This window comes from Manis pentadactyla, chromosome 8, assembly GCF_030020395.1.
Source record: "Manis pentadactyla isolate mManPen7 chromosome 8, mManPen7.hap1, whole genome shotgun sequence".
Taxonomy (NCBI): domain Eukaryota; kingdom Metazoa; phylum Chordata; class Mammalia; order Pholidota; family Manidae; genus Manis; species Manis pentadactyla.
The window spans coordinates 62,799,964-62,818,339 of NC_080026.1; the positions used below are offsets into that span (position 1 = coordinate 62,799,964).

An 18,376-nucleotide genomic window follows, 5' to 3' on the forward strand; every position below is an offset into this window, starting at 1 on the left:
ACTATTTGGAGGATTGGGTGGTACATTTGATATCCTACAGATACTGGCTGCTGTAGTTTATATTTGACAGGTGTTTTTAATCAGCTTGTGAGGACCATACATCCTCACGATATGCCATGTACAGATTTATGGTCTTACCGTAAAACTTTTAATAAGAATACTCTGTTATACCATTTTCATACCCCCTGTACAAAGTCCTTCATGAGAATTTTTTTGTAGAATTTAGTGCCAGAAAAATATAAAGTGATGAATTTATATTGTGGTTCCCAGTTACTACGTGATGAGAACAAGGCCAGAGGAGTATATATGTGAGCAGGAGCATCGAAGCCAAAGAGTTTTCATTTCCATTCAGGTTTTGCTTAGGTACTCTTAGTGATTAGGCTGAGCATTCTTCAGGAGAGACTCTGTGATAAGTGGAAGCTCTGCCTTTCAGTGTCCCTTCCCTCTCCCACCCCAGCATTCTCTCTTCTCAGCGGACCTGCTGCTACCCTCTGGGAGGGCAGAAGTCCTCCAGACACACGGAGCAGTCGTTTTCCTGGCCTTTCTCTGTCTGGGGCTGGCGCCCTCGGGCACCCACCGTGCCCACTACAAAGAGGGACACTTAGTCTCTGGTCCTCCAGGGTGTAGATTTGTCTCACTTTTCCATCATGGTGGTCTCCTCAGTGACAGAGGACAATGAAGAAGACGATGGTGATACCAGGGAAGAGCTTGGAGGGTTATTCCGTGTCAGCCAACCTGCCAGAGAGTGTAAGCACAAAGCTGACTCTTTGGACTGCTCCAGGTTTCACGTGGAGGCGCCCCGTGATTGGGATTTAGAGGAGGTAAGGCTGAATATGAATAGTATGTTTGGCTTAGGAGAGAATTAGGGAATTGTTATAAAAGAAGATGATGTGATTTCAGTATTGCATACCTGGTACTAGCTTCTTTTATAACAGGACATTTCCCCAGATACTGGAATGGAGATTTCATGCACCTTCATCAGTGACATGTTCTGAGTTGAGTCAGACCTCATGCATGTGTTATGGAGAAAATGAAAATGTTCAACCTTAGTGTGGGTTGTAGTGTTAATCTTTATTTGGAAGCATTGCACATAAGTTTTCATACTTGAAACTTCATACTTGAGATATTTTGTGCTTTATACTAGGATATATCCAGGGTCCCTGAGTTGACATTTCTGATATCTACTGTCATAAACAAACATAGATCCGTGATACTGATAAAAGTTTGTTACCCAGCTCAGTGCTCTCTAGTCACACTGGAATCCATTTAGTTCTGCAACCTGTCAGGCTTAATCTCCTCTTTGGCCTCTTGCCCTTATATTTTCTCCTCTGGAATGTTCTAATCTTCCCAAGGCTGGCTTCTTTTGTTCATTCAGTTTAACTTATATGTCATTCTTCAGAGAGGCCCGATCACTATCACATTACTTATTTTAATTCACTGAGCACTTTATGAGATTTTATGTAACCATTTTTTATAGTAAAATTTAATACAGATTATAGAAATCCACCTAAAACAATTGTTTAACTCAATGGATTACTAGGTGAGTAACCCTGTCACCACCATGCGTCCATCCCAGTCGTCGTCCTCTGCTCCCTGCAGAAAAGGAACCATGTCTCTTTGAGTAATGATAGCCTTCCTTTCTTCATTGCATCATCCAAGTTTGCATCAGTAACCACCAAAATTTAGTTTTACTAGGGCTTTTTTTTGTTTTTCACTATGCTTTTAAGTCTCTTAACCTATAATCCTCCCCTCCACCCATCTCATTTTCCCTTACATTTTATTTGTGTAAGAAGTCAAATATATGTGGAATCTAAAAAAACAAAACAAATAGACTCATAGACACTGAGAAGAGACTGGTGGTTACCATCAGGGAGGGGTTGGCATGGGCAGGTAATAGGGGAAGGAGATAAAGTGGAACAAAATCTCAGTTGTAATATAAACTAGCACAGAGATGAAAGTACAGCATAGAGAATATAGTCAGTGGTTCTGTAACATCCTTCTATGTTGACAGTAACTTACAGTAGTTGGGGTGAGCATATAATAATGTAGATAACTGTTGAGTCACTATGATGTATACTTGAAACCGATATAATATGGTGTACCAACTATACTTCAATAAAAAAAATCCTCAGAAAAAAAGAGAAGCCAGGTATTTGATACAGAGTTTCTCACATTCTGGACTTCGTGGGTCTGCATTTATCAGCTCCTCTGTATTTCCTGTAAATTGGTACAGACAATACCAGTAGAACTGTCTGTGATGATGGAAATGATGTACATATAAACTGTCTAGTGTGGCTACTTGTGGCTGCTGAGTACTTTAAATGTGGCTGGTGACACAGAAGAACTAAGGTTTTAGTTTTAAGTTTTAAATAAACATAGCTACCCTATCTAGAGGTCTGATTAGATTTAGGGTTTTTGTTTGGCAAGATTGCTTGCCAAAGTGGTAATATTTCATTAGTGGGCACATAAAATCATCTTGTGATGTTAAAAGCTGTTGATCCTCAATGCCTAGAACCATATTTTTATTAAGGATATAAAATGGTGATATTCTGGTCAGATTTTTATTTATGTATTAGCTGGAATGCTTATGTACAAAGAAACTTCCCCTCATCTACTGTTTGGTTCCTCAGTTCCATGTAAACAGGATAAATGCTTGATGCTTTTTACCGGTTTTCAGAATGATTCTCCAAAGGTGACTTTTTTTTTGAGTAGCATTTTGAACTCATGGATTTAAATACAGTTGGGTGATTCCTTCCACTGCACTTGTTATCCTTATTGATGCTCATGTTTATCCCATCTGTGGCCAGGGGAGTCTCTTCAAGTTGATTGTTGAGTTCTTTGGTACGATCCTAGTAGTCCTTGATTGCTCACTTGCTCTCCAATAGAAGATGTTCCAACATCATCTTGTACGTATATCTGATGTGAGATTTGGAAGTAAGCCGTAAGAGGTCCTGATTTCTTTTAGTACAAAATGGTATTTCAGTATCACAGTCTAGGCTTGATACAAGTACTACTTGTCAGTCGGCTAGTAGTACTGTACTTGTCTGTTTTCTTGCATAACTCTTTGCTATGGTTTGGTCTTTGTTTCTAGGCGTTGTCAGTGACCAGAGCTGAAAAAATTTATACAGATGTTTCCAATTCAGAGTCAGAATTAGGGAATTTTCATTTAACCTTTCATCTTAAAGATTTGTCTCTCCTATTTTTCAACTGGAGAATGATTACTGGTTTGAATCTGAAGGTAATGAAATTAGAAAATTGTATAATTACTCATTTGCTTTATCCCACATTATACACAAAATAGTGTCAGAATAATATTATACATGTTGCTATGTATATAATTACTGAAAACAGTTAAATTTTTTCCCTCATATGTTGTTCCATTTCTCTTTTCAAAAGTGCCTATACCATTTTACACTCCCACCAGCGCAGTGTATGTAGCTTCTAATTTGCCTACATCCTCACCAACTCTTATTATATGCTCTTTTTTTTTTTAAATTACAGCCCTCCTAGGGGTGTTACTTGGTATCTCATTGTGGTTTTGATTTACCATTTACTGATATCTTTTGTTGAAATTATTCCTAGTATATTTTTGATGCTATTTTGAAAGGAACTGTTTTCTCAGTTTCATTATTGGATTGTTCATTGCTAGTGTATAGAAACAAAATTCACTGTTGTATATGATGCAGTATCTTGCAAGCATTGCTAACTCATATATTACTTCTAGTAGCTTTTCAGTGTATTCTTTAGGCTTTTCTATATACAAGGTCATATCATCTGTGAATAGAGATAGTTTTTTCCTTTGTAAACTGGTTGCCTTTTATTTTATTTTCTTGCCTAATTGCCCTGGCTAGAACATCTAGTACAACGGTAAATAGAAGTCCTGAGAGCAGACATTCTTGTCTCACTTCTAATCTTAGGAAGAAAGCTCTCAGTCTTTCACGATTAAGTGTGATGCTAGGTGTGGATTTTTAATGGATGCCCGTTATCAGGTTGAGGAAGTTCCCTTCTGTTCCCAGATTGTTGAGTGTTTTTATCTTGGAGAGCCTATTTTTTTCATCTGTTTTATCTTTGGTTCCTGTAAGTCAGTTGTTAAGCTTCAGGAAAACAAGGGTCTCCAAGGAAGTTTGCTCTTTGGTGCTTACAAAGCTTTTTGGCACAGAGTAGATTCAGTATTTATTTAGTGATTATAAATAAGCATGAAGGAATGAGTAAATGAACAAATTGCTTTTGTATCTACTGTAGTCATGGTAGCCTCAAGGCTGCTTGTGGAGAGTGAGGTTGTATATGTGAAACAGATTTATGACCAAATGTGATGAGGTGAAAGCCAGGCCTTATGTAAAGATTTCTATAAGTGTGTTTTTGAAGCCTTGGCAGTGAGTGACATGCTGTCTGTCGTAGGTCAGGTTACCAGGACACAGACTCTGAGATGGAGAATTGTACACAAGGTTTTATTCCAGGTTTGAGAGGTGCACTCAGCATTCACTGCATGTGTGTATTGGATGATGTAGTAGATCTGAGATTGGGAACCTCATTGGTACTGTTGCACTGTCATGCTCATGCAGGACATTTTGTCTCTGTCAGAATATTGTCATTGGTCAAGGAATTAAGTTCTCAAACAGCCACAATAAGGCTGGATTAACAAATAGTAATACCAACTTTGTAAAAATGCTAATTTTATTGCCTTAGGAGTGCTAATCAACTTTGAAAATCAGTTGAATTAATAAGTATCTGTTTATTCACCAGGTCAGTCAGCTAGTAGTACTGTACTTTGCCTGTCTCTCCTTAATGTTATGACATTTATGATTTTATCTCTGTGGTTTTACTGTCTACATCAAAGGTAAAGTTATTTCATAGGCCTGCTTGGAAAGAATATCCATGAAATTGTCTTGAAAAGCATTTAAAGCAAGTTGTCACCTCCTACTGTTTCTTGATAGCAATTCTTTGTTGAGTGATTGTAGCATGTCACCTAAGTGCTGACTTTTCTGTGTAAGGTTATGAACAGCATCAGAGATTGCTTTGTGACTGGGAAGTGGGAAGATGACAAAGATGCTGCCAAGATCTTAGCAGAGGATGGTAAGTAAAGGGCTATAATATTCAGATAATATACTGCCTTCTCTATACTTGCTTTTCTTTCCTATCCTTAATAGTCAATTGTGAAGTGTTTTGGGGAACTCTGGGAGGAGCTGTGGGTAATATCCTGTTCCTCTTCTCATGGTAATCTTATTTTCTTCACTGGCTGGCTTGTTAACATGTGGACCTAGGAGTAAAGTGGGACATTTACCATGAATTTTATCATGCATTTGTTAAAAAGTTTTTTTGGTGTATGAAAAATGTACTCACATATATTTTTCTTTTGATGATAAAGATACTATGCATTGTAGAACATTTAGAATAAGAAGTTCATATCATACCATAACCTGTGTCATTCTGTCACCTGTAAAGAAAAGCTTTGTTAACCTTTTGAGGTATTTCCTTCCAGTCACTTAAAAATTTGATATAATATATTATAATCAAACTTTATATACGTTGTGTCATTAAATTTTTTCAAAGATCTCATGTTTATGATTTAAGTGTTTCATCATCTTGTAATTCTACTCATAGTTCTGTTGTTTGACATTTAAGCAATTTACTTTATCCATATTGTAAATAACTGCTGGACCACCTTTGAACTAACTCTTGAATCACATTTTTTATTTTCATCAGACAGGTTCATAGAAGTTAGAATTGTTGAGTCTTTATGGACTGCAGTTGCCAGAAGGTTTTTCAGAAAGCTATTCTTATTTATGTGGAGATCTCCTGATCTCCTGTGATCAGTGCATCTCCATACTTACTGTTTTACTGCTTTCATTCGGTATTGAGTACTGCCCATAAAAAACCTTTTTTTGCCACTTTGCTAGGTGAAAATGTTCTTCTAGATAAATAAGTTCTTATATTTGTAACTGGCATTCCTTTGATTACTACTAAGTGACACTAAGATGTGTGGCTGAGGCATGTCTTTGCTGAATTTCTTGTTCATGTCCTTTGTCCATTTTTCTAGTGGAATATTAATATGTTTTTACTGATTGGTAAAATTACTTTGTAAAGGATATTTATCCTTCATTTGTTGCAAATATTTTTCTGCTTTTTATCATTTAATTAATAATTTGTTTAGTGATACATTGAACATACATTTTACAATATTGTACGCTTAACATCTTAATCTTTTGGGGGAGAATTTCATTACCATTATTTTTTCCACAGACATTCTTTTTCATCACTGCACTAATGGGCAATTTTATGGGTTTCTGTTACTAAAAAACTCATGTGCCCAAAATTATAGCACTTCCAAATCTACAGTTTATTACATGAAAAGGATGGAATACAGCAGTATCAGTATAGACCCCCTTGGAGGCCAGGTGCAGCTCCAGCCATCTTCCTTCTGTGAGGGCTGTGGCGGGATGTATGTTCATTGAACACCAGGGAACTGGGAAGCCTACCAGAGTCTTACCTAGAATTCTCACATTTTGCTTCTCTCAGAGATGTGCTCCTGCTACAGCAGAGACCTCTCAGCATCTCACCTCCTCAATCTCATGTTATCAGTAAGCAGTGCTGACAAGTTCCTGGAGCAGTCGGCCCCAAACTCCTTGAACCCATGGTTCCAAATCAACACTGTTGATCAGTGTGACTCATGCATTGACCTGGGTCCTTGCCTTGAGGGAGCAAAAGAGCTCTGGCCAGTTTGATGACTGTTGAGTGAATCCTCACATCATAGTAATTGAAATAATTTATCTTGTATGACAAGCCATAGAATCATTTTTATAGTTTTATTTTATACATTTAACTTGATCTCATCTGGAACTTCAGTAAGGATCAGCTTCATTTGATTCACATATCATCACTTCCTATCACTGTTGGTTGAATATCATGATGCACTCTCAATTGTGTTTGTTTACATATAGATGTGTATGTATATCAGGGGCCAATTATAAGGTAATCTCTTCTGTGCTGTTGGTCGAGTCTCATCTTGATTCTCATGCTATAATCATACTATTCTCTCCATTAAATATCTCTGTTATACCTTTTGAAATCTAAGGCAACCCATGTCATTTTCCATTATTTTAAAAATTTTTAAATTTTATATTGATATATACTCTTATGCAGGTTTCACAAGAAAAGCAGTGGTTATCACATTCACCCTTATTATCGAGTACCCCCACATACCCCATTGCAGTCACTGTCCATCAGTGTAGTAAGATGCCACAGAGTTCCTTTTTGTCCTCTCTGAGCTAGTGTCTTCCCCATGACCCCACACACACCATATGTACCAGTCATGATACCCTACAATCCCCTGCTTCTCCCTCTCTCCCCACCCACCCTTCCCCACCCCTCCCCTTTGTTAACCACTAGTTCCCCTCTTGGAGTCTGCGAGTCTGCTACTATTTTGTTCCTTCAGTTTTGCTTCGTTGTTATACTCCACAAATGAGGGAAATCATTTGGCACTTGTCTTTCACCACCTGGCTTTTTTCACTGAGCATAATATCTTCCAGCTCCATCCATGTTGTTGCAAATGGTAGGATTTGTTTCTTTCTAATGGCCTAATAATATTCCATTGTGTATATGTACCACATCTTCTTTATCCATTCATCTACTGATGGACACTTAGGTTGCTTCCATATCTTGGCTATTGTAAATAGTGCTGCAATAAACATAGGGTGCATATGTCTTTTTGAAGCTGAGAAGTTGTTTTCTTTGGGTAAATTCCTAGGAGTGGAATTCCCAGCTCAAATGGTATTTCTATTTTTAGTTTTTTGTGGAACTTCCATATTGCTTTCCACAATAGTTGAACTAGTTTACATTCCCACCAGCAGTGTAGGAGGGTTCCCCTTTCTCTGCATCCTCGCCAGCATTTGTTGTTCCTAGTCTTTTTGATGTTGGCCATCCTAACTGGTGTGAGGTGATATCTCATTGTGTTTTTAATTTGCATTTCCCTGATAATTAGTGATATGGACCATCTTTTCATGTGCCTGTTGGCCATCTGAATTTCTTCTTTGGAGAATTGTCTGTTCATATCCTCTGCCCATTTTTTAATTGGGTTATTTGCTTTTTGGGTGTTGAGGCATGTGGCTTCTTTATATATTTGGGATGTTTAACCCCTTGTCAGATATGTCATTTACAAATATATTCTCCCATACTGTAGATGCCTTTTGTCCTGTTGATGGTGTCCTTTGGTGTACTGAAGTCTTTTAGCATGATGTAGTCCCATTTGTTCATTTTTGCTCTTGTTTCCCTTGCTTGAGGAGATGCGTTCAGGAAAAAGTTGTTCATGTTTATATTCAAGAGATTTTTGCCTATGTTTTCTTCTAAGAGTTTTATGGTTTCATGACTTACATTCAGGTCTTTGATCCATTTTGACATTATTTTTGTGTATGGGGCTAGACAATAATCCAGTTTCATTCTCTTGCATGTAGCAGTCCAGTTTTGCCAGCATCACTTGTTGAAGAGGTTATCATTTCCCCATTGTATGTCCATGGCTCCTTTATCATATATTAATTGACCATATATGCTTGGGTTTATATCTGGACTCTCTAGTCTGTTCCATTGGTCTATATGTCTGTTCTTTTTCCAGTACCAAATTGTCCTGATTACTGTGGCTTTGTAGTAGAGCTTAAAGTTGGGAAGCGAGATCCCCCCTGCTTTATTCTTCCTTCTCAGGATTACTTTGGCTTTTTGGGGTCTTTTGTGGTTCCATATGAATTTTAGACTATTTGCTCTAGTTCATTGAAGAATGCTGTTGGTATTTTGATAAGGATTGCATTGAATCTGTAGATTGCTTTAAGCAGGATGACCATTTTGACAATATTAATTCTTCCTATCCAAGAGCATGGGATGAATTTCCATTTATTAGTGTTCTCTTTAATTTCTCTCAAGAGTGTCTTAGACTTTTCAGATAATAGGTCTTTCACTTCCATGGTTAGGTTTATTCCTAGGTATTTTATTCTTTTTGATGCAATTGTGAATGGAATTGTTTTCCTGATTTCTCTTTCTGCTAGTTCATCATTAGTGTATAGGAATGCAACAGACTTCTGTGTATTAATTTTGTATCCTATAACTTTGCTGAATTCAGATATTAGATCTAGTAGTGGATTCTTTTTGTTTTTGGAGTGGATTCTTCAGTTTTTTTATGTACAATATCATGTCATCTACAAACAGGGACAGTTTAACTTTTTCCTTGCCAATCTGGAGGACTTTTATTTCATGATGTTGTCTAATTGCCATGGCTAAGACCTCCAGAACTATGTTGAATAACAGTGGGGAGAGTGGGCATCCCTGTCTTGATCCTGATCTCAGAGGAAAAGCTTTCAGCCTCTCACTGTTCAGTATGATGTTAGCTGTGGGTTTATCATATATGGCCTTTATTATGTTGAGGTACTTGCCCTCTATGCCCATTTTGTGGAGAGTTTTTATCATGAATGGATGTTGAATTTTGTCGAATGCTTTTTCAGCATCTATGGAGATGATCATGTGGTTTTTGTCCTTCTTTTTGTTGATGTGGTGGATGATGTTGTGGATTTTCGAATGTTGTACCATCCTTGCATCCCTGGAATAAATCCTACTTGATCATGAAGGATGATCTTTTTGATGTATTTTTGAATTTGGTTTACTAATATTTTGTTGAGTATTTTTGCATCTATGTTCATCAGGGATATTGGTCTGTAATTTTCCTTTTTTTGTGGTATCTTTGCCTGGTTTTGGTATTAGTGTGATGGTGGCCTTGTAGAATGAGTTTGGAAGTACTCCATCTTCTACTTTTTGGAAAACTTTAAGGAGGATGGGTATTATGTCTTCACTAAATGTTTGATAAAATTCAGCAGTGAAGCCATCTGGTTCAGGTGTTTTGTTCTTTGGTCGTTTTTTGATTACCAATTCAATTTCCTTGCTGGTAATTGGTCTGTTCAGATATTCTCATTATTCCTGGGTCAGCCTTGGAAGATTGTATTTTTCTATAAAGTTGTCTATTTCTTCTAGGTTATCCAGTTTGTTACCATATAATTTTTCATAGTATTCTCTAATAATTCTTCGTATTTCTGTGGTGTCCATAGTGATTTTTCCTTTCTCATTTCTGATTCTGTTTATGTGTGTAGACTCTTTTTTTCTTGATAAATCTGTTGTAGGGTTTATTTTGTTTATTTTCTCAAAGAACCAGCTCCTGCTTTCACTGATTCTATTGTTTTATTCTTGATTTTATTTATTTCTGCTCTAATCTAATCCTTCTACTGACTTTGGGCCTCATTTGTTGTTCTTCTAGTTTAATTAATTGTAAGTTTAGACTGTTCATATGGGATTGTTCTTTCCTGAGGTAGGCCTGTATTGCAATATACTTCCCTCTTAGCACGGCCTTTGCTGCATCCCACAGATTTTGCAGTGTTGAGTCATTGTTATCATTTATCTCCATATATTGCTTGATCTCTGTTTTTATTTGGTCATTGATCCATTGATTATTTAGGACCATGTTATTAAGCCTCCATGTGTTTATGGGCTTTTTTTGTTTTCTTTGTGTAATTTATTTCTAGTGTCATACCTTTGTGGTCTGAGAAGCTGATTGGTACAATAGCAATCTTTTTGAATTTCCTGAGGCTCTTTTTGTGGCCTAGTATATGACCTATTCTTGAAAATGTTTCATGTGCACTTGAGAAGAATGTGTATCCTGTTGTTTTTGGATGGAGTGTTCTGTAGAAGTCCATTAGGGCCATCTGTTCTTTTACATTGTTCAGTGCTTCTGTCTCCTTACTTTTTTTCTGTCTTGTTGATCTGCCCTTCAGAGTGAGTGGAATATTGAAGTCTCCTTAAATGAATGCATTACATTCTATTTCCACCTTTAAATATGTTCGTATTTGTTTCACATATGTAGGTGATCCTGTGTTGGGTGCATAGATATTTGTAATAGTTATATCCTCTTGTCAGACTGACCCCTTTATCATTATGTAATATCCTTTTTCTCCGTACTTTCTTTGTTTTGAAGTCTATTCTGTCTGATACAAGTACTGCAACACCTGCTTTTTCCTCCCTATTAGTTGCATGAAATATCTTTTTCCATCCCTTTACTTTCAGTCTGTCTGTGTCTTTGGATTTGAAGTGAGTCTTTTGTAGACAACATATAGACGGGTCTTGTTTTTTTATCCATTCAGCTTTTCTGTGTCTTTTGATTGGTGCATTCAGGCCCTTCACATTTAGGGTGATTATCAAGAAGTATCTACTTATTGCCATTGCAGGCTGTAGATCTGTGGTTACCAAAGGTTCAAGGGTAATTCCCTTACTATTAGTCTAATTTAACTCACTTAACTCACTTATTATGGTATTACAAACACAACCTAAAGTTTCTTTTTTTTTCCTCCTTTTTCTTCCTCCTCCATTCTTTATATATTAGCCATCATTCTGTTCTCTGTCTATCCTTTGAGTGACTTTCTAGGTAGATTTGATTTTGCATCTTCTTAGTAATTGTTCTACTTTCTTTACTGTGGTTTTATTTCCCCTGGTGACAGCTATTTTGCCTCTGAAACACTTCCATCTATAGCAGTCCCTCCAAAATGAACTGTGGTTTGTGGGAGGTAAATTCTCTCAGCTTTTACTTACCTGAAAATTGTTTAATCCCTACTTCAAATTTAAATGATAATCTTGCTGATTAGAGTATTTTTGGTTCACAGCCCTTCTGTTTCATTGCATTAAATATATCATGCCACTCCCTTCTGGCCTGTAATGTTTCTGTTGAGAATTCTGATGATAGCCTGATGGGTTTTCCTTTGTATGTGATCTTTTTTCTCTTTCTAGCTGCTTTTAGAAGTCTGTCCTTATCCTTGATCTTTTCCATTTTAATTATTTTATTATATGTCTTGGTTTTGTCTTCCTTGGGTCCCTTGTGTTGGGAGATCTGTGCACCTCCATAGCCTGAGAGACTATCTCCTTCCCCAGATTTGGGAAGTTTTTAGCAATTACCTCCTCAAAGACACTTTCTATCCCGTTTTCTCTCTTCTTTTTCTTCTTCTGGTACCCCTATAATGTGAATATTGTTCCATTTGGATTGGTCACACAGTTCTCTCAATATTCCTTCATTCCTAGAGGTCCTTTTTTCTCTCCGTGCCTCAGCTTCTTTGTATTCCTCTTTTTGAATTTCTATTCCATTTACCATCTCTTCTACTACATCTAATCTGCTTTTAAATCCCTCCATTGTATGTTTCTTTTCAGATATGGAATTTCTTAATGATTGAATCTCCATCCTAAATTCTTCTCTGAGTTCTTGAATGTTTTTCTATACCTCCATGAGCATGTTTATGATTTTTATTTTGAATTCTCTTTTAGGAAGATTGGTGAGTTCAGTTTCACTTGGGCCTTTTTCTGGTGTTTGTGAGATTTTGGTGTGAACCAGGTTCCTTTGATATTTCATATTTGTATGTCGCGCCCTCTAGTGCCCAGAAGCTCTACTCTCTGGAGCTGCTCGGTCCCTGGAGTAATGTCGGGGATTGCAGGGGAGCATCGCTGGTGCCTCAAGGGTGGATAGAGCTGTTTCCTCCTTCCCAGCTTCAGTGCCTGTCTCCACTGTCAGAACCAGTGGGCTGAGCACACAGGCGTAAGCCTATGTGTTTTGCGTCTGTAGCTGTGATAGGCAGGGCTTCCCTCTGGCTGGCCTGATGCCCAGGCAGGGAGTGCCGGTTTGCCCACAGGTGCTGTCAGGCCAGGAGGAAGTATCACAGTGGGGGGCCTCAGAGCTGAGAAGCCAGTGAGAGGGATGGAGCACCTGAAGCTCCTGAAAGTTCCCAACCTGCTGGGCAGAGCACACCCAGACAACCTTTCCCATCTATCCCTTCTCCCTCCCAGCAAGCTCCATGCAAACCCTGCTCCTTCAGCAGCTATCTCCCTGCCAAGAAGCCTCTCAGACCACCTGCCTTTCCTTTGTCCCAGAGGAGCTGGATTTGGATGTCAGGAGTTCTCTTTCTCACCTCTCATGCCGCCATCTTGAATCCTCCTCTGTTATTTTCTTAATTTCCTTTGCATTTGCACCTATTCTTATAGATAAACTCCTGTTTAACTTTTATATTCTTGTTTAAATACAGTTAACAGCAATAATTGCAGATTACTCAAATGCAGAGGCTTTCAACATAGGAATGTGGAAATTGGGACACCAAAATGCTAAATCCTCCTCTGCCTCTCCCAGCCTATGGGGGTATAGCCACTGTTAAGAGTGTGATAACATTTTTTTGTTTTAATAAAAATGCTATTAAACCTAACATGTTCTATAGCATGCTTGTTTCACTCAAATATATATTAAAGATGTCTTTCTATGCCACATATATGGATCAGTCACATTCTTTTTAGTGGCTGTATATTCGTGTTGATGTGCCATCCCCTATTTAATCATTGGTCTCATTCAATTTTATTTTTATTCAATGTTTTATTCTTATAAAAAAGAGGTCACAGTAAACATCCTTAATAATTTGTAGGAATATTTCTCTATAGCAGATTTTTAGAAATGGAGTAACACTGTCAAGGAATATATACATTTTAAGTTTGAATGAAGTTGCGTTAGACAAATGTCCTGGATTTCATACTCCTACTTATTGCTGCAATGTGTAAGAGAACAGTTTTCCTCACATTTTGACCAAAAGTGTGTATTATCAGTTGTTGGTAGTTTTGTCAGTTTAATAGGTCAGCAGTGGTCCAGATAACTTTGAAAACCATTTGGTGAATTATGAAATGTTTTGTTTTTAAATTGGTATTAATTGGTATTGAAGGCCAGAAAGAATATTTTGTGACTTGTAAATATTATATGAAATTCAAATTTCAGTGTCCATAAATAAAGTGTTGTTAGAACACACTTATGTGTATTTGCTGACATATTGTCAGTGGCCACTTTTATTCTACAGTGGCAGGATTAGTAGTTGCAGACTATATGACCAAAAAGCCTTAAAGATTTACTATTTGCCAATCCCTGATCTAGAGCAACATACTAACAACCCACCCTGTTTTATGACAGTTGACTTTTTGGAAGAGACCTGGCTTATTGCTTTGAAAAATGTCCCTCATTTGGGACCTTTATTTCCTTGTAGTGTCATTTAACTTATTTTTCCTCTGTTTTCCTAAATTCCAGTGAGCTGCATGTTAGGATTAAAGGCTTCATTAGATTCAGGTCAAGCATTTTTGACAGGTATGCATATATATGTAAAGATTTTCTTAGAGGTAATCTTTGATAACATTTTCAGTTTCTTCTCTGATCTTTGGATGAGTTGGTTATCTTGTAGTCATGGTTGTAGTTTTGTGTTTATATTTTAACATTTTAATGAGTTACTCATGATATTTTCTGACAAAACTTCCATTGAGATTTTGAATTTAAAGTAGAATAAGGCTCATCTGTTATTTACACTTTCTCACTTCTAATACTGTTTCTTTTAAATTTTTAATTAGATTTGCAGGTTATATTTTATAAGATTCATAGCTTTAGCATTTGTTTTTTAATTCTATTTCCCTCACAATGAGAAAATAAAGTGTGACTTTTCCTTTTACTTGTATTTGCTAGTTTTGGGATTAGAAAAGAAGTGTATTTGTTTTTAAGCAAAGCACTTTAAAAAAATTGAGGTATAGCTTAATGTTAAACTTTATGAATTTTGACAATTATGTACACCTGTACCCATCACCCAAACAAGAATTAGAATATTGCCATCACCCCAGAAGTGTTTGCCTGTGCACTTTGCAGGCAGCACCCAACTCCTACCTCAGGCAGCTTTTAGATTTCTATCACTATAGATTTGTTTTACCTGATCTGGACTTCATATAAATATAATCAGGGGGTATATACTTTTTAGTGCCTGACTTCTTTATTTCCTTTAACATAATGTTTTACTTTTTCATAAACCAACCTTATTGAGGTACATTTTATGTACAATTAAATACACCCATTTTAAGAATATAGTTTGGTTAGTTTGAACAATTGCATATGCTCATATCAAGAAATAAAATATTTCCATCACCACAGAAAGCATCCTCCTGCCTTTTACAGTCAGTCAGTATTCCCACAGCCATACCAGCCCAGCACAAACAGTAACCTTCTTTCTGACACTGTAGATTAATTTTACCTTTTCTAGAATTGCATAATAAAATATGTTTAGCGTATTTTTGAGATTCATTCAAATTAGACTTGCTTCTTATTGTAGCGTGGTATTCTGTTGCACAGATATGGTTCAGTTGTTTATACATTTATCTCTTGATGGCCATTTAAGTTGTTTACAGTTTTTGGCTGTTATTATTAAGCCTGCTCTGAACATTGAGTTTGTAGGTCTTTTTGTGGAAGTTAGTTTTCATTCCTCCTTGGTAAATACGTAGGGGTGGAATGGCTGGACTCTCGGGTAGATGGATACCCAACTTTTTAAGAAACTAATAGAGTCTGACTCCATTTTTAATATTTGACTGATGATAGCTCTTAAGCCACAATTCCCTCTGACTCCCTATTGTCCTACATCTGGGCAAACTGATAAAAGCCCAGGTGCTCCTCTTTTGGCACAAGCAGGAAGTTCAAACCACATAAACCCCTGTTCTCATCCACACCCCGTACCCCAACTACCATTAACAACCCAAGCTAGTCTCCTTTCTTTCTCTGCTCTCTCAAGCTATATTTGAACTAGTTTGGGAAGTCTACCCTGCTCTTCCCAGAAAGCCTCACTGTGTGAATCATAAATCTTTCTATATCCTCTTGAAGCTTGTGTGCTTTTGTCTGTCTCAATATACAAACCAAATTTTGGGTGGGAGATCCAACGTTATCTCTGTGGAATGACCACAGTAAACTGCCCCACAGTTCTTCATAGAGAACTCCAGCAGTGGATGAGAATTTTAGTTCACGTCCTAGGCATGTCTCATTGTTTTGGTTTGTATTTCTCTGATGACTAATGACACTGCACATCTTTTCATGTGCTTATTGGCCATTGGAATATCTTCCTTTGTGAGATGTCCATTTGAATCTTTTGCCTATCTCTTTAAAGAAATAAAGTATATTTAATAATAGTTTAGATTTAGAGAAAGGTTGTGACTATAGTACAGAGCTCCATTTACCTCACATCCAGTTTGCCCTCTTGTTATCATACATTTGTTACAGTTAATGAACAGAATGCTAACAAAACCTTGGATCTCTGCCAGACTGAGCATCTTTCCTTGTGTTAAGGGGCCATTTGTATTTACTTTTTCACAAACTTTCTTTGCTTATGTTTTCCCTGTTTTTCTATTGGGTTAACATTGGCCTTTTTCTTATTTATAGAAATTCTTTATATATTAGAGAAATTAGCTTTTTGTGATAGGAGATGTCACACATTTACCCCCACATTTTAACATTTATATTTTCACTTTATAATTCTCTTATGTGAATTTTTTTCAAAAGAAGGTAGATTTATCCATTTTGCCATAAGTGGCTTTTGAGATTTATCTTACCCTTAAAAAGTCTTTTGCAAAAAAATTGTTAAAAAATAATTCTCCCATTGTTTCTTCTAGGAATTCCTGATTCCATTTTTCTTTCACATTTAAATCACTGATTTATTCACTACTCATTTTGGTGTGAATTGAGAGACATAGATACAGTTTTTTCTAGGTGGTCACCAAGTTCTTCCCAATTCTATTTGTTCTTTTTCCATTTGATTAAAATGCCCTTTTTGTTATATTTATGCTGAACTCATTTATTAGTTCTAGGAGGTTTTTTTTAGTAGATTAAATGGGATTTTCTATGTAGACAGTCATGTTATCTGCAAATAAGGACAATTTTATTTCTCCCTTCTCAACCTGTGTGCTCTTTATTTCTATTTACTTTTTACTTTTTTCCTAATTCCTACAACTAGTTCTAAGTGGAAATCCTATCTTGTCCCCAGTGTTTTTCACTGTTAAATATGCTATTAGTTTGTTTTTTCTTTAGATGTGCTTCAGTGCTCTGTTCCTCTTTATTCCTAACATACCAGGAGGTGTCTGTGTTTTTTCTTTAAATCATGAACGGGTGGTGAATTTTGTCATATGCCTTTCAGTGTCAATTGATATAATTATATGAACTTTATTCTTTATCCTTTTGATATAGTGGATTACACTGATTAATTTTTGATTGTTGAGCCAGCCTAGTGTACCTGGGATAAATCCCACTTGGTCATGATATATAATTTTTTAAATATGTTGTCAGATTTCATGTGATACTATTTTGTTGAGGAATTTTAGATGTAAGTTCATGAGAAATACTGGTCTGCAGTTGTTTTCGCACTATCTTTGGTTTTGATGTCAAGGTAATACCTCATAAAATGAGTTGGAAAGGGTCCCAAGTTTTTCTGTTTTCTGGAAAAGATTGTGTAGAATTGGGATGGATTCTTGAATATTTGGTATAATCTCCAGTGAAACCATCAGACCTTGGAGATTTTTTTGGGCGGGGAGCTTACAATTACAAATTCTATTTCTTTATTGGTTATAGGACCATTTTGGTATTATTCCACCTTTCCTGCATTTTGGTATATTACAGTTTTTCAAGGAATTTCAAGTTTTGGGGGTAAATTTTTTGAAGGCACTTAATTTTGTTGATATTTTTCAAATAACCAGGTTATTTCAAATTTGGTTTCATTGATTTTCTCCATTTTTCAAATTTTCAATTTCATTGCTTTCTGCTCTTTGTTATTTCTGGTCTTTGCTTGTTTTAAGTTATTTTTCACTGTTTGGTTTTCTTAGATTATTTGTTTGAGACCTTCTAATGTGAACATTTAGTGCTATAAATTGGTCTCACTACACTGTTAGCTGTGCCTCACAAATTTTCATATGTTGTATTTTAATTTTTATTCCGTTCTATGCATTTTTATATTTCCTTTGAGACTTCTCTTTGACCTATCCATTATTTAGAAGTATGTCATTTAACTACCAAATATTTAGAAATTTACTTATCTGTTACTGATTTCTAGTTTAGTTGTATTCTAAGAATATGCCTCTGTAATTGCAAATCTTTTAGATTCATTGAGGTGTGCTTTATTATTCAAAATGTGTTCTGTCTTGGTAGATGTTCTGTGGGTGCTTTAAAAAATTTCATCAAATATGATATTAAAAACTCAAAAGATATTCTTTCCATATTTCTGGTCTTTTTTTTTCTTGCTGATTTTATAATTTCCTTTCTGTTTAAGAACTTTCTTCATCCATTTCTTAAAGATAGGTATCCTAACAACCAATTCCTGAAGTTTTCCTCTGAGAACGTCTTTATTTCCCCCTTCATTTCTGAAGGATAGTTTCACTGGACATAGAACTCACAGCTGACAGTTCTTTTCTTCAGCACTTCAAAAATATGCCACTTCCTTCTGGCCTCCATAATATCAGAGGAGAAATATACCGTCATTTGAATTGTCTATAGGTA

At 36.4% G+C, this 18,376-nt stretch overlaps 1 protein-coding gene across 5 annotated transcripts in view; it reads left to right on the top strand.

Annotated features, from left to right (window-relative positions):
* The window catches only part of BMS1 (BMS1 ribosome biogenesis factor), a 51,072-nt gene that overhangs the window by 20,218 nt on the left and 12,478 nt on the right, over positions 1–18,376 (top strand). For all 5 annotated transcript variants that reach the window (XM_057505810.1, XM_057505813.1, XM_057505814.1 and 2 more), the window contains 2 exons: positions 664–821; positions 4,992–5,073. In XM_057505810.1, the coding sequence (XP_057361793.1) occupies positions 664–821; positions 4,992–5,073 (240 nt within the window). The remainder of the gene's footprint in view (positions 1–663; positions 822–4,991; positions 5,074–18,376) is intronic.